The sequence below is a fragment of the Jaculus jaculus genome, chromosome 9 (genome assembly GCF_020740685.1).
Source record: "Jaculus jaculus isolate mJacJac1 chromosome 9, mJacJac1.mat.Y.cur, whole genome shotgun sequence".
In the NCBI taxonomy this organism is placed as follows: domain Eukaryota; kingdom Metazoa; phylum Chordata; class Mammalia; order Rodentia; family Dipodidae; genus Jaculus; species Jaculus jaculus.
The window spans coordinates 136,311,813-136,325,422 of record NC_059110.1 but is presented as its reverse complement, the minus strand read 5'-3'; the positions used below and the strand labels follow the sequence as shown (position 1 = coordinate 136,325,422).

Below are 13,610 nucleotides of genomic sequence, written 5' to 3'. Positions count from 1 at the left end.
GTTTAAAGCTTATGATTTTAATAACCTGCTTCTTTTATCATTCATGTAAACCAGGCTACAAGTGGTTATAGAGTAATGAAGATGTGATGGGAATGTAAGGGAAGAGATGGGATGTAGTCTCTGGTTAGTGTGAGAGAGGAGAGTGTCACTTTTAGGTTACAGGAAACATTTACAGATTTATAGAAATGGAGAAAAGGTACTGTGAATTAAGAGAAGGAATAAAGCACCACATGAGAGAAAGAGCAACATACTGGTATCACGAGCACCCGCGGAGGCAAGTGCTCTAGACAGGAAAGGAATGCTTCCATGAGAGACGTGAAAGTACAGGCCGGTGTAGGTGAGTCCTGACAGAATTTTGAGACAGAGGTTCACTGAGATCCTCTTGCCTCAGCCTCTGAAGTGCTGTGGTAACACATGTGTATCACCACATCAGGTTTCAACTTAATCTTACTAATACAGAAGGCAGAAGAGACGTGATAGAATTTTTTTAGGAGAGTATAAACAGCAACATACCTAATCTGCACTGGGAAAACAATGAACAGTGAAGGTAATTACTTGGCACGGTAAGATCTGAGCAGCAGCAGAGACTCAGCTGAGGTATGACTTTATAGCAACAGTAATATGAGGATCAGATACTGTTCTTTGTCTAGAGGTATTCATTCAAACAAGTGGGAAATTATTATAGATGGACAATCTGTGTCACAGTAAGTATCTAAGGTCCTGTGATTTCATTGAGAATCCCAGGTCTCAGTTCCTAAAGGAGCCTCAAGAGTTCTACTTTCTTCCCTGGTAAGAGTGCTGACCACCTCAGAATGAAGTCATACACATTATGTTCTGCTGTGGAACCAACATTTTTAGTTTCTTGGACTGAGTCAAAATACTACAGGCCACAATTTCCCCCAGAGGCCTAAATTTCTGAAGCCAGCAATTTCTTTTCACCAGTGTTTTGAAATTGAATTCTTCTATACTTGTAGCTCTTGAGATACAACAGAGAAAACATCTTGGAAATATTTTCAGAGAACTGAATATACTAACAAACCCTTTGAGGTGTCCCTGGTTAGTCTGAGTATAAAGAGGGAAAATCTTATCTTCCCCTTATCTCTCAGGTAGTGGTCTTCAAGGATAGATGAGAGAAGATCTGGTCTCTCTCATATCTGCAGCTAAGGTTTCTTTCCTATACATGAAAGCCTTGAGAGTCTGCAGAGACCGTTCTGTGAGACCTCCCACTACTGGGTCATTGCCCCTCACTTCTTTGGAATTTTGCTAGACAGTGGATTCTTCTGTGCTCAGTAGATAACTTCGGGGTTGTTTGGTAGAAACTTTAAAAAAAAATTTTTATTTATTTATTTATTTATTTGAGAGAAAGAAAAAGGCAGAGAGAGAGAGAAAGAGAGAGAAAATGGGCACCCCAGGGCCTCTAGCCACTACAAATTAACTCCAGACATGTGCACCACCTTGTGCATCTGTCTTATGTGGGTCCTGGAGAACTGAACCAGGATCCTTTAGCTTTGCAGGCAAATGCCTTAACTGCTAAACCATTTCTCCATCCTGGTAGCTTTTTTACGGTTACTGATAAATGTAACTTTCCAAGGGCCTCAAAAGTTTTACAACTGTGTCTTGATGCAGCATGGGTTTGCAGGGCCACATAGGAAGATCTTGGGATATAAGCTGGGTGATCGCTGCTTTGCTGCTCCTTAGGGTTCGAGGCGTCTAGGCTCCTGAGGTAGCACAGGAGTTAGGGAAGGAAGGTGGGCAGCGCTACCTTGGCTCGCTTCTTGCACAGCAGCACCACGATGCTCAGGAAGCCTGCCGCTGCTGCATATCCCAGCGCAGTCAGGCCACTTTCAGAAGAGGCATCCACATTGGCCCCAAACTCCAAAAGCAGAGCCACCATTTCTGTGTAACCAAGGTGAGATTGGACACAAAGAATTGGAGCATTATTTAAAACCTCTGTCCGGTAGTTAATATTGGCACCTCCCAAAATCAGCAGTCGGCTGACCTAGAAATAAGTAAAGAAACAGAAATCATTAGACAAACATCAGATACATCCTTTTTTTTGAGACAAGTCTCACTTAGGCACAGGCTGACCTTCAAGTCCTTCTGTAGCTGAGGCTGGTCTTGAACTCATGGCGATCCTCCTTACTTTAGCCACTTGAATGCTAGGAAGGTGTATTCTACCATGCCCAGCTAGTCACAGCCTTTTAGTCATTTTTCACTAAACTACCTGAGACCACACAACATTGTCCAGTAGCAATTACTGTTTTTCTATGTACTCTTCATTTCTTTCTTTTAAAAAAATATTTTATTTTTATTTGAGAGAGGAAGAGAGAGGGAGGGAGAGAAAGAGGAAGGAAGAGGCAGATAAGAGAGAGAGAGAGAATTGGTGCACGAGGCCTCTAGCCACTGCATATGACTTATGTGGGTCCTGGGTAATCAAATCTGGGTCCTCAGGCTTCGCAGGCAAGCGCCTTAACCACTAATCCATCTCTCCAGCCTCATTTGTTTCTTTGTTAATACCTTGCTTTTTGAAAGGAAGGTGAAATAGCTCCTTTACATAAACTGCTCACTGGCTAGTGAAATGTCACTCAGACTATAGTACTGAACATCCGCTCTGCTAAATGAACTCTTTTTTTTTTTGGTGGTGCACACTTTTTTAATTTTTATTTTAATTTTATTATTTTTTATTTTTTATATATTTTTTAATTTATTTATTTATTTTTGTTTTTCGAGGTAGGGTCTCACTCTGGTCCAGGCTGGCCTGGAATTAACTCTGTCATCTCAGGGTGGCCTCGAACTCACGGTGATCCACCTACCTCTGCCTCCCGAGTGCTGGGATTAAAGGCGTGCGCCACCACGCCCGGCTTTTTTTAAAAATTTTTATTAACATTTTCCATGATTATAAAATCTATCCCATGGTAATTCCCCCCCCACCCCCACACTTTCCCATTTGAAATTCCATTCTAAATGAACTCTTGATTAGAGACATTCCTCCAAAAACAAAGGCTACCTGAGATCAATTCACGTTCTAAACTACCTTCCAAAAACACTTACCCCTGTGTCAGCTGGCTATAGAAGGAAGAAGGACAACAGGGTTGGCCTTTAATTTGCAGAATAAAATGTTGCAACTTAAAATATATTCAAGTAACAGGTTATTAGGAGTGAGCCTAGCACATGCTAGAGGTCAATTAAATGAACACTTGATCTTCTTTTCTTCTTTTGGTTTTTCAAGGTAGGGTTTTACTCTAGTCTAGGCTGACCTGGAATTCACAATGTAGCTTCAAACTCATGGAGATCCTCCTACTTTTGTCTCCCAAGTACTGCAATTAAAGGCATGCACCACCATGCCTGGCTTAATGTTCTTCTAATTCTATTTCTACAGTTAATTCTTTTTTTAAAAAATATTTTATTTTTGTTTATTTGACAGAGAAAGAGGGAGAGGCACTCCAGATGTGTACGCCCCCTTGTGCATCTGGCTAATGTGGGTCCTGGGGAATCAAACCTGGGTCCTTTGGCCTTGCAGACAAATGCCTTAACTGCTAAGCCGTCCCTCTAGCTTTCTTCAGTTAAATGTTTAAGTGAATTACAAGTGGATTGTTTACCTTTATATTTGGAGTGTAGAGATTTCGTAAAGATGCCAATGCCATGGAAAGACCTTCTGTGCTGTAGGAAATCCACAGACCTTGGAGGATGGAGGATGATACACCAACTTTTTTACTCAAACCCTGAAAGGAAATACAGAGACAAACTACTAACCGAGCTAAAAAGCATCATCAGTAGTCAGGGGCCTCTGGGGTTTTGGTACTAATGAGGAAGAGCGGAGTCTCACCTTAGTAACGTTCATACTCTGTGAAGCCCATCCACTCCTGGGACAAAACGTCCTACAGGAACAAGGGAACTCAAATTGACTCCAGTAATGCATCTACTCAACCTCTTTCTGTTATATCTGGATGCAATTTTTTCTTCCATATTTTTTATTGGCCTTCTTAAGTGCTTTACTTAAATTAAGCCATTGAAACTGTGGCAGAGAGCATGTGACCACTGATCTTGATTTCACTTCATTCCCTAAACATCTGAAAACACTACATGCGGTGGTTTGACTCACATGCCCCCATAGCCTCAGGTGTGTTGGATGCTTGGTCTTCAGCTGGTGGCAGTTTGGAAGGTGGATCCTAGCTGGAGGAGGTATGTTGCTGGGGGTGGGTTTAGGGCTCTTACAGTTAGCTCCTCTTTGCCACAGCACAGCTCACTCTCTTTCTGCTCAGCCTCTACCATCTTATTCCTGCCACAATGAAGCTTCCCCTTGAGCCTGTAAACCAAAATAAACCCTTTCGTCCCCATCAGCTGTTTTTGGTTGGATGTTTTGTGCCAGCAACTACATCATCACAATTCTCAGTTTCCTTTATAGCTAGGTGTACCATGTGTACCATGTGGCTGAATTCTGGTAAATAACATCTGATAGATCAGATCAACGCTGGGCTCTCAAACCTTCTGTGTTTTCTATAGACTTTTTATTGTTCCTTTTTCTTTTTCTTTTTTTTAAATTTTTTTTGTTCATTTTTATTTATTTGAGAGTAACAGAGAAAGAGGTAGATACATGGATGGAGAGAGAGAGAGAGAGAGAGAGAGAGAGAGAGAGAGAGAGAGAGAGAGAGAGAGAGAGAATGAGAATGGGCATGCCAGGGCATCCAGCTACTGCAAACGAACTTCAGATGTGTGCGCCCCCTTGTGCATCTAGCTAACGTGGGTCCTGGAGAATCGAGCCTCGAACCGGGGTCCTTAGGTTTCACAGGCAAGTGCTTAACCACTAAGCCATCTCTCCAGCCCTTATTGTTCCTTTTTACTGCAGGCTAGGTAGAAAAGATCCAATGGAGGATTCTGAGGCCCAAGGTGATTTCAGAGCTACTGCCTAGAGAAAATGAAAATGACCTTCACTAGACTTCACTGTAGGTGGGAAATACCTTTGCTGGAGTAAGTCATTGAGCTTTTGTGGGTTTCTTATAGCAGCTATAACTCTTCATCCTGACAACATACCAGCAAACAACCACATGTGTTCTCTCTCAGGGAAAAAAACAACTTAACTGGCCCAGCAACAAACTTTATCCTAGTGTGACTGGCTTGAGTCCCACTGCAAATACTAGTGTTTAATCTCCTTTCATGCATGCTCTTCTGGAAGAACGCTGAAATAATGTACTCTTTACATTGCTGATGGTTACTTTCTGGTAGTCACCTTGCTCTTCTGCCAAAATATGAGTCAAGTGGTTCAAAACAAGCAATCCAGAAAACAGGAAGATATTAGTAATAAAGTTTTGGACCTAAGTGGACCTAGGGAAGTATGCTCTGAAAAGGGCATGCTATGTGTGCGTGTTTTGTTTCTTGAAATGCACGAAACAACCTAGGGAAGCTTGAGCAAATTGCCTAAAGTCACACAGCCACAGGAGCTGGAATGAGAAGCTAAGTCTCTTTTTTTTTTTTTCCCAATTCTAAATATATGTTCTGTCTCTCATATCAACATTCTTACAAGTAAGCACTTTTAACCACTGAGCCATCTCTCCAGCCCTATGCCAAAATTTTTTCAAGAACCAAACTGTACCTTATTCAGAATTTCATTTCTGAATTCTTAGCTGGAGAAGTAGCAACTAGGACAGACAACATAGTTAATTGCTGGCCTTTTCCTATGTGTCCAATTCCAAATCATTTCCTGTCCTTGGCCTTCTTCTCTAAAATTGTTTCATCCTGGACAAGGCCCTTTCCTCCTATGGCATAAACTTACTCTCATGATTTTGGCTGAGCCTTTTTGTTTTTCAAGGTAGGGCTTCACTCTAGCCCAGGCTGACCTGGAATTCACTGTGTAGTCTCAGAGTGGCCTCGAATTCATGGCGATCCTCCTACCTCTGTCTCCTGAGTGCTGGGATTAAAGGAGTACACCACCATGCCCGGTTTCAGCTAAGCTTTATTGTTTCATTTCAACTGTCAAATTTAAAGTAAAACTATGTCTATTATATTTAAGTCAACATTCCCTTAAATATTAATTGATGGGATTCACTAAGCATTTTCACTTAATCCATAATTATTAGGTTTTTTTGTTTGTTTGTGAGGCTGGGTCTCACTTTACACTAGGCTGTCTTGGACCTCACTTTGTATTGCAGACTGGCCTCAAACTCATGACAATCCTCTTATCTCTGGCTCCTGAGTGCTAAGATTAAAGCATGAGCCACCATGCTTGGCCACAGGATTGTTAGGAATATTATCTTATAGAGTAATAATGCCAGACCAGTGTTTATTAAAGTCATATTCCACGTGTTTTTTGGCAGACAGCGAGCTTAAACAGTGTTGTGACTAGTTTCTCTGAAAGCTCTAGCAGTTTACTAATCTGGTCAAGGCTGCAAGCTCAGATTCAATTTTCTTGAATGTGAATAACTTGTTTTCTGTGTGAGTCTCAGTACAGGTTCAGACACTAGGTGTAACAATGAGATTTTAAATAAAAAAGCCCACAATATTTACAGAAAAATTGCATGTTCTCAAAATGGAATCTTAAGTTTTGCTCAAAAAGACCTGGGTGGGCTGGGCATGGTGGCACATGCCTTTAATTCCAGCACTCGGGAGGCAGAAGTAGAGGATCGCTGTGTGTTCGAGGCTACCCTGAGACTAATTCCAGGTCAGCCTGGGCCAGAGTGAGATTCTACCTTGAAAAACAAGACAAGACAAGACAAGACAAGACAAGACAAGACAAGACAAGACAAGACAAGACAAGACACGACACGACACGACACGACACGACACGACACGACACGACACGACACGACACGACACGACACGACAGGACAGGACAGGACAGGACAAAAAAGACCTGGGTGGACTTCATTGTTGCTAATGGTAGACATAAGAAACGGACATAAAAACAATCCTGCTGGGCTGGAGGGATGGCTTAGCCAAAGGACCCAGGTTCGATTCCCCAGGACCCACGTTAGCCAGATGTACAAGGGGGCACAAGTGTCTGGAGTTTGTTTGCGGTGGTTGGAAGCCCTGGCATGCCCATTCTCTCTCTCTCCCTTTTTCTCTGTCAAATAAATAAAAATATTTTTAAAAATCCTGCCAAGGACAACTACGTGAAGATACACAGAGTAAAGACATTCCCTTGAAAGTATGGGAAGACTAGTAAGTTCCAAAATGACTGTTTCAGGATTTAGGGCAGGAGGGAGCCCAGGAGAGCAGTTCACAACTAGTTTCCCTTTGAATGGATTTGCCATTTCCCCAGTTAGAAAAATACAGGAAAACCTCTGAAACCTGGGAAGACAGGAGTTGGAGATAGGATCCATCCATATAGGGAACAGGGGAATGCTCTGTTGTACTTTCTTGCCTCGATTTGGAGTTCCACATTCCACAACAGACTTAACCCCATCAGTAAAGGAGAACCAGAAGTATGTGGGTTCTCACAGGGACTGAAGCAGAGCTTTGGCTATCACAATGCCTGAATGAGGTACTCCTGAACTGCAAGCAAACAGAAACCCTATCTAGAGGAAGATGGTATGTAAACTCAGACAACCTGCAAATGCAAAGACAGCAGCACATATAACCAGATGCATGAGCAAATGAGAGAGATCAGTGGAACCGGTCACAAGAAACAGGGCACAGAAAGCAACCTATAAGGCTCTGCATCAGAGTTATCAGATATAGACTTTGAAGTAACTTTTCATACCACGACCAGAGATAAAAGGCAAAATTGAAAATTTTGAGAGAGGAATAGACAATTTAAAAAAAATGGAAAGTTGGGCTGGAGAGATGGCTTCATGGTTAAGGTGCTTGCCTGCAAAGCCTAAAGACCCATGTTTGATTCTCCAGATCTCACATAAACCAGACACACAAAGGTGAGGCAAGGGCAAGGTTGCATATGCCCACTAGGTGGTACGTCTGGAGTTTGACTGCAGTAGCTGAGGCCCCAGTATGCTAATTCTCTCTTCCTGCCCCTGCTTTCTCTAAAATGAAAAATAAAAACAATGAAAAAACTTGAAAGTCTAGTTTGGCAATAAAGTAAATGTAGTCTTACCATGTAATCTAGTAATTACATTCCTAGACATTTCTCCAGTTCCCCAAATGAGGTGAAATCATATGACCCCATCAAAAACCAAAAATGTAAATTGAGTTTATAATAACATACTCATAACAAAGACAAACTGGAAGCAACCAACATGCCCTTTAAGAGATGAATGCATGTAGTTAATATTCAGCAATAAAAAAGCAATGAGCTTTTAAGACAAGATGACTTGCAAAAGTCATCTTAAATGCATAGTGTTAAGTGGAAGAAGCCTATCTAAAAAGGCTAAACACAGAATGACTCAAACTATGACATTCTGGAAAAAACAGAATCACAGACAATACAAAGACCAGTGATTGCTAAGTACAAGAAGGAAGGAATGAGGAGACAAAACACGGGAATTTCAGGGATCTAAACAACTCTGTATGATACTATAGTGGTGGATGTAGGACATTATGCATTTGGCAAAATCCAAAGAAGAGCGCGGTACAGAGTGAATCCTAATGTAAACATTGGCTTTAAATTGTTTTTTATTTTGTGGTGGTGGGTTTCAGATTTCAATCTAAAGATATGCAAAGTGTGCCTAGCAAGAGTTCCTGAAGTGTGCTGTGGCTTTTAGCTTTAGGCTTGCGCTTCTCTCTCTGCTTGGGCCTGTGAAGGCAGGCCAGCTTCTTCTGCCATTATGGAACTTCCCCTGGATCTGTAAGCTTCAATAAATATCCCTTCCTCCATAACTGTTCCTGGTCTGGAAGTTCATCTCAGTGAACCTGAAGCGGTCTGCTACAGTTATGATAAAGACACAACTGTAAGTATATTAAAATCATCAATATGTACACCTAACATTGGTGAGTCTTATGTGGCATACAAAGTTGTGACTCAATAAAGCTATTAAAAAGAATTAATAAGACTCCATAGAGGCAGGTGTGGTGGCGCACGCCTTTAATCCCAGCAGTCGGGAGGCAGAGGTAGGAGGAGCACCATGAGTTCGAGGCCACCCTGAGACACCACAGTGAATTCCAGGTCAGCCTGAGATAGAGGGAGACCCTACTTCTAAAAACAAAACAAAACAAAACAAAACAAAACAAAACAAAACAAAACAAAACAAAACAAAACAAAACAAAACAAAAACAAAAACAAAATAAAATCCCACAAAACAAAATAGACTCCATAGCCAGCCCAATATCCAGAATTTCAAGCCTAACTTTTCATATTTTTCAAGCCATTAATTATGTATATGAACATTTTTCATGAACAAAGACAAAAGAAACTTAAAATTGAAAGGAAATTTAAGCACTACATCACTGCTGATTAAAAGTTCTATGTGGAACTGGTTAAAACCAGTTATTACTGCAGTGTCTGTCTTTGCCTTTTCATGATCCTTGGCTAAAAGAGACTAAGAATTCCAGTCAGAAGAAGCTGACGCTATCAACAGCTTTCTGCATTCAGAGAATCCTATCAACTGCACCACAGGACATCTGCAGTCCAAGTCTCCAGTCTTCGGCCTACAGTCATGTCATCACTGGACGCTGCACCCTGAATATTTATGGCACAAGCACTCATGGAGCCATTCTTATCTCAGGCAGCCATGTTGTCTGCATCAGCATGAGATAAAACGTGCTAATGACAGCAGCATTTGATTGAAATGTAAGCTTTGATATACTAACGTCACACTTGGTCAAATGAAGCTTCGTGTTAGTTCTCTGTCAATGTGGCATCTATTTTATGGTATACAAGGGCAAGCATTAACTTTCTGTCTGCACTGGATCCTGGGCAAACGCTAACAGATTAAAACTTGTTACTTTCCTATCTAACTCAAGGACAATTACCTTTATAGAAGTAGTAGACATTTTTCAGAGCACTTGAAACTGGAACCTTGTCTGTTATGTTGAGTGGCACTGTGCTTCCACCAGGTAATGCTACAGCGATTCATTAGACAGGACAGTTACGATTCAAAGGACTCGTCTCTGTAGGTTTCACTTCTGTCCACCTGATGAACCGACTTCTCTGGCTGTGCGCTTATACACTGGCAAGAGTTTGTGAGGCTCTTGGAGTTGCCCTTAAAGCCATTTTTCTGAAGAGAACCTTTTTATCTTTATACTACTCTCTTAGGGGGAAGTCTGATCTAGAGAACTGTGAAAGATATGTGTATTTCTCAATTTTGAGTCAGAGGAAAAACTCTGAAGAGACTACAGAGGTTAGAACTATGAGAGAATTTGTGTGTGTGTGTGTGTGTGTGTGTCTGTCTGTCTATCTCAGAGTTTTTCTATGCAACCTTGGCTGGCTTGATACTTGCTATGGAAGCCAGGCTGGTCTTGAACTTGCAATGTTACCCAGTCTCCACCTCTTGAGTGTTGGTATTATAGGTGTGTGCCACCAGACCCAGTTGAGAGTTTAGTTTTTGCAGTGATGTGGTTCGAACCCAGAGCCTCCTGTATGCTAGGCAAATGCTCTACCAGTGAGATACACTCGTTTCTCATGTGTTTGGAACAATCAAAAGCAATAATAACAAACTGTGGGCTAGAAAAAATAAATCAAGAAACGAATTTGCTCCTCTGTTTTTGTGTGCTAACTCACAGTTGTTTTATAAAGTAGGAATTCTAGGAGATGTAGAGATTGTGTATTTTAAACTTCTGCGTCCTTGGTATCGAGCACAGCACTGGTGGGTGCTGAATAACTGAGTGAGTGCACACAGGCACAAGCAGAGTGATGATGTGCCACTGTTGCAGCAACCGCTTCAACAGCACAGAGAAGCAGCTAATGCTTCAGCATTCTTACAAATTTTGAAACATCTAGGAAAGTAACTAGGACTAAAATTTGATAGTGATTGGAGAAACAGTGTGGGTTTCAGGTCAATAGTTTAAAAATCATAGCACACAGAATGAGCTAGATGTGGTGGCTCACACCTGTATCTCAGCTGGGGCTAGTTAATGAGACCCTGACTCAAAAAGAAAAAAAAAAAAAAAAGACAGCACCAAGAGTATGAAACTCTTCACTTGAAAAATTATAAGAAGGGCTGGAGAGATGGCTTAGTGGTTAAGGAGCTTGCTTGTGAAGCCTAAGGACCCATGTTCTACTCTCCAGATCCTATGTTAGATGCACAAAGGTAAGGCAAGCGCAAGGTTACACATGCCCACTAGGTGGCGCAAATATCTGGAGTGCGATTTTAGTAGCTGAGGACCTGGCATACCAATTCTCTCTCTCTCCTCTCTCTCTGACTCTCTGTTTCTCTCTCTAAAATAAAAAAAATAAAAAAAAACATTTAAAAACTATAAGAAAACATCCTCTCTAGTTGGCTTATACCCATCCTCTCACAGATGGGAATGACTTTCATGTCTAATTTTCCCTGTTAGAAACTAATTTCACCAATGACTATTCTCATTGATTTTTTTTTTAGACATTGTGAAAACCTGTAATTAATTTTCATAACATACTGTCCTCAGGAGATGACAGATCATATATGGAGCACACAGGTATATATGTATATGTCCTTTACATCAATGATAGTTATATGTTTCCTAGAAGGCACAAGGATCCACTAAATTTATAAATGGCCAGTGTGAATAGCCGACTAACTTGTTTAATCTCCCTATACAAGGGGGTTATGTTTTTTTTTTCTCTCAAGTCTGAGGGATGACTTAGGAGATGGACCAACACTGCAGCAACGTAGTTTCAGAGAGCAGGGGCTACACTGACACAAGGAAGTTTCACTTCATACACAAAGTGTTAAGGAAAGTCTGCTGGGGATGGAAAGGTAAAAGGCTCTCACTTCTGAATTACCTTAAAGATGTGTGCTTTGAGGATGTGATGTCCCAGTTCAATAGTTTGCTGTCGGTTTAGTTTTCCCTCTTGGCGGGAAAACCAGAAGGCAAGTAATGTGTGACCACTCCTGAAAAGAAAGAGACTCATTTTAGAAATTTTAATGCCTCAGTTTTGCTTTGGGTGGGTTACTATTTAGGTCTAGCTGTATCTTCAACAACACTGTGTGCCATTCAAGCCGTATCTTGAGGAAGAGTACTTGTTACTAGTAAAGTGACATCTAAGTATCACAAACATCCTCTCTAGCTGGCTTACCCCCGCCCCCTCACAGATGCCGTGTTAGAAAATCTCATTTCACCAGTGCTTGAATGGCAGTGCTCCTCAGGACCTTTGTATGGATCTTCCCTATTCTGCCTTGTCTTGGGATTAGCTTGTTCTCAGCCTGCATGCCATCTATAGTCTACATATACTTTCTCTATCTAGACTGTTTGTCATTAGGCCTTGACCACAGGCCCGAATGCCTACTGGATTGCTTCTTGTGGAGATCCCTTAGTATCTAAACCTAACATGTCCCAAGCTGGAGGGACAGTCACTGAGGTCTTCTCTGGTCAGTCTCTGCCTCCCCCCCCACTTGAGTTCAGTGAGTACTTTCTTTTTGGTAATAGCAGTAGGGATTGTATCTTCCTCTACTACAGTATATACCATACCACCAGAGGCTCTCTCCTCTGCTAGACAGTTTCCTGACAGCATCTACCCCTCATCTCTTTGTTAACAGTGTGTTCATGAAAGAGAAAGCTCTCTTTACTACCTCTGCCTTGGATATTGTCTTATCTGCTCATCGTGGCCAGAACTACCTCCTCCCTCTTAAATCGTGTGATCACTTGCCTTGAGGACCAAACTAAAAGGAAAGCTAGGCTAAAAACCTTTCAGTGTAGCACTTCAACTGTTCTAATTATGGCTTACTCATTATATCAACAAATTTCTTTTGTTTTAATCTATTTGATTTGAAGTTTTCAGGTCATTTTCTAGCTCTCAGTATCTTAATGTTATACTTTAGGTGTTAATGTGTGTGAGTATGTATGTATAATTTGCAGTACTAAGGATCAAACCTCAGGCCTGGCACATACTAGGCAAATTACCACTGAGTTTTATTCCTTTTTTCCCCCTTTGTTTTGTTTTTTTTTTTGAGGTAGGGTCTTGCTTTATCCCAGGCTGATCTGGAATTCACTATGTAGTCTCAGGGTGGCCTCAAACTCATGCTGATCCTCCTACCTCTGCCTCTTGAGGGCTGGGATTAAAGGCATGTACCTTCATGTCCGGCTGACCTATATTTCTAACCCAACTAGGCACATTACCACTAAGCTATATTCCAAACCCAATGACATATTCAGTTTTGTTTTGTTGAGACAGGGCCTCATGTAGCTCAGGGTGGCTTCCAACTCACTATGTAGCCTAGGATGACAGAAGTTCTGATCCTTCCCTCTGTACCAATGTATATTTCTATTTACATTATGAAAAGAAATGTAGATCGCTTATGTTCTCCATAATGCCTAACATAGCTTACTGTATCTAAAAATGCTTACAAAAATTTTTATTTTTTGGTTTTTTGAGGTAGGGTCTCACTCTAGCTCAGGCTGACCTGGAATTCACTAAGGAGTCTCAGGGTGACCTCGAACTCATGGAGATCCTCCTACCTCTGCCTCCTGAGTGCTGGGATTAAAGGTGTGTGCCACTATGCTCGGCTGCTTACAAAATTTTTTTAGAACAAAAAAGTGGACATGAAAGGAGGGATATGATGTGGGCATGGTGGCATACACCTTTA

At 41.4% G+C, this 13,610-nt stretch overlaps 1 protein-coding gene across 3 annotated transcripts in view; it reads right to left on the bottom strand.

Moving 5' to 3' along the window:
• The window catches only part of Tanc2 (tetratricopeptide repeat, ankyrin repeat and coiled-coil containing 2), a 382,841-nt gene that overhangs the window by 43,970 nt on the left and 325,261 nt on the right, over nt 1-13,610 (bottom strand). For all 3 annotated transcript variants that reach the window (XM_045158789.1, XM_045158790.1, XM_045158791.1), the window contains 3 exons: nt 11,810-11,918; nt 3,600-3,722; nt 1,763-1,999 (listed from right to left, as the gene is read on the bottom strand). In XM_045158789.1, the coding sequence (XP_045014724.1) occupies nt 1,763-1,999; nt 3,600-3,722; nt 11,810-11,918 (469 nt within the window). The remainder of the gene's footprint in view (nt 1-1,762; nt 2,000-3,599; nt 3,723-11,809; nt 11,919-13,610) is intronic.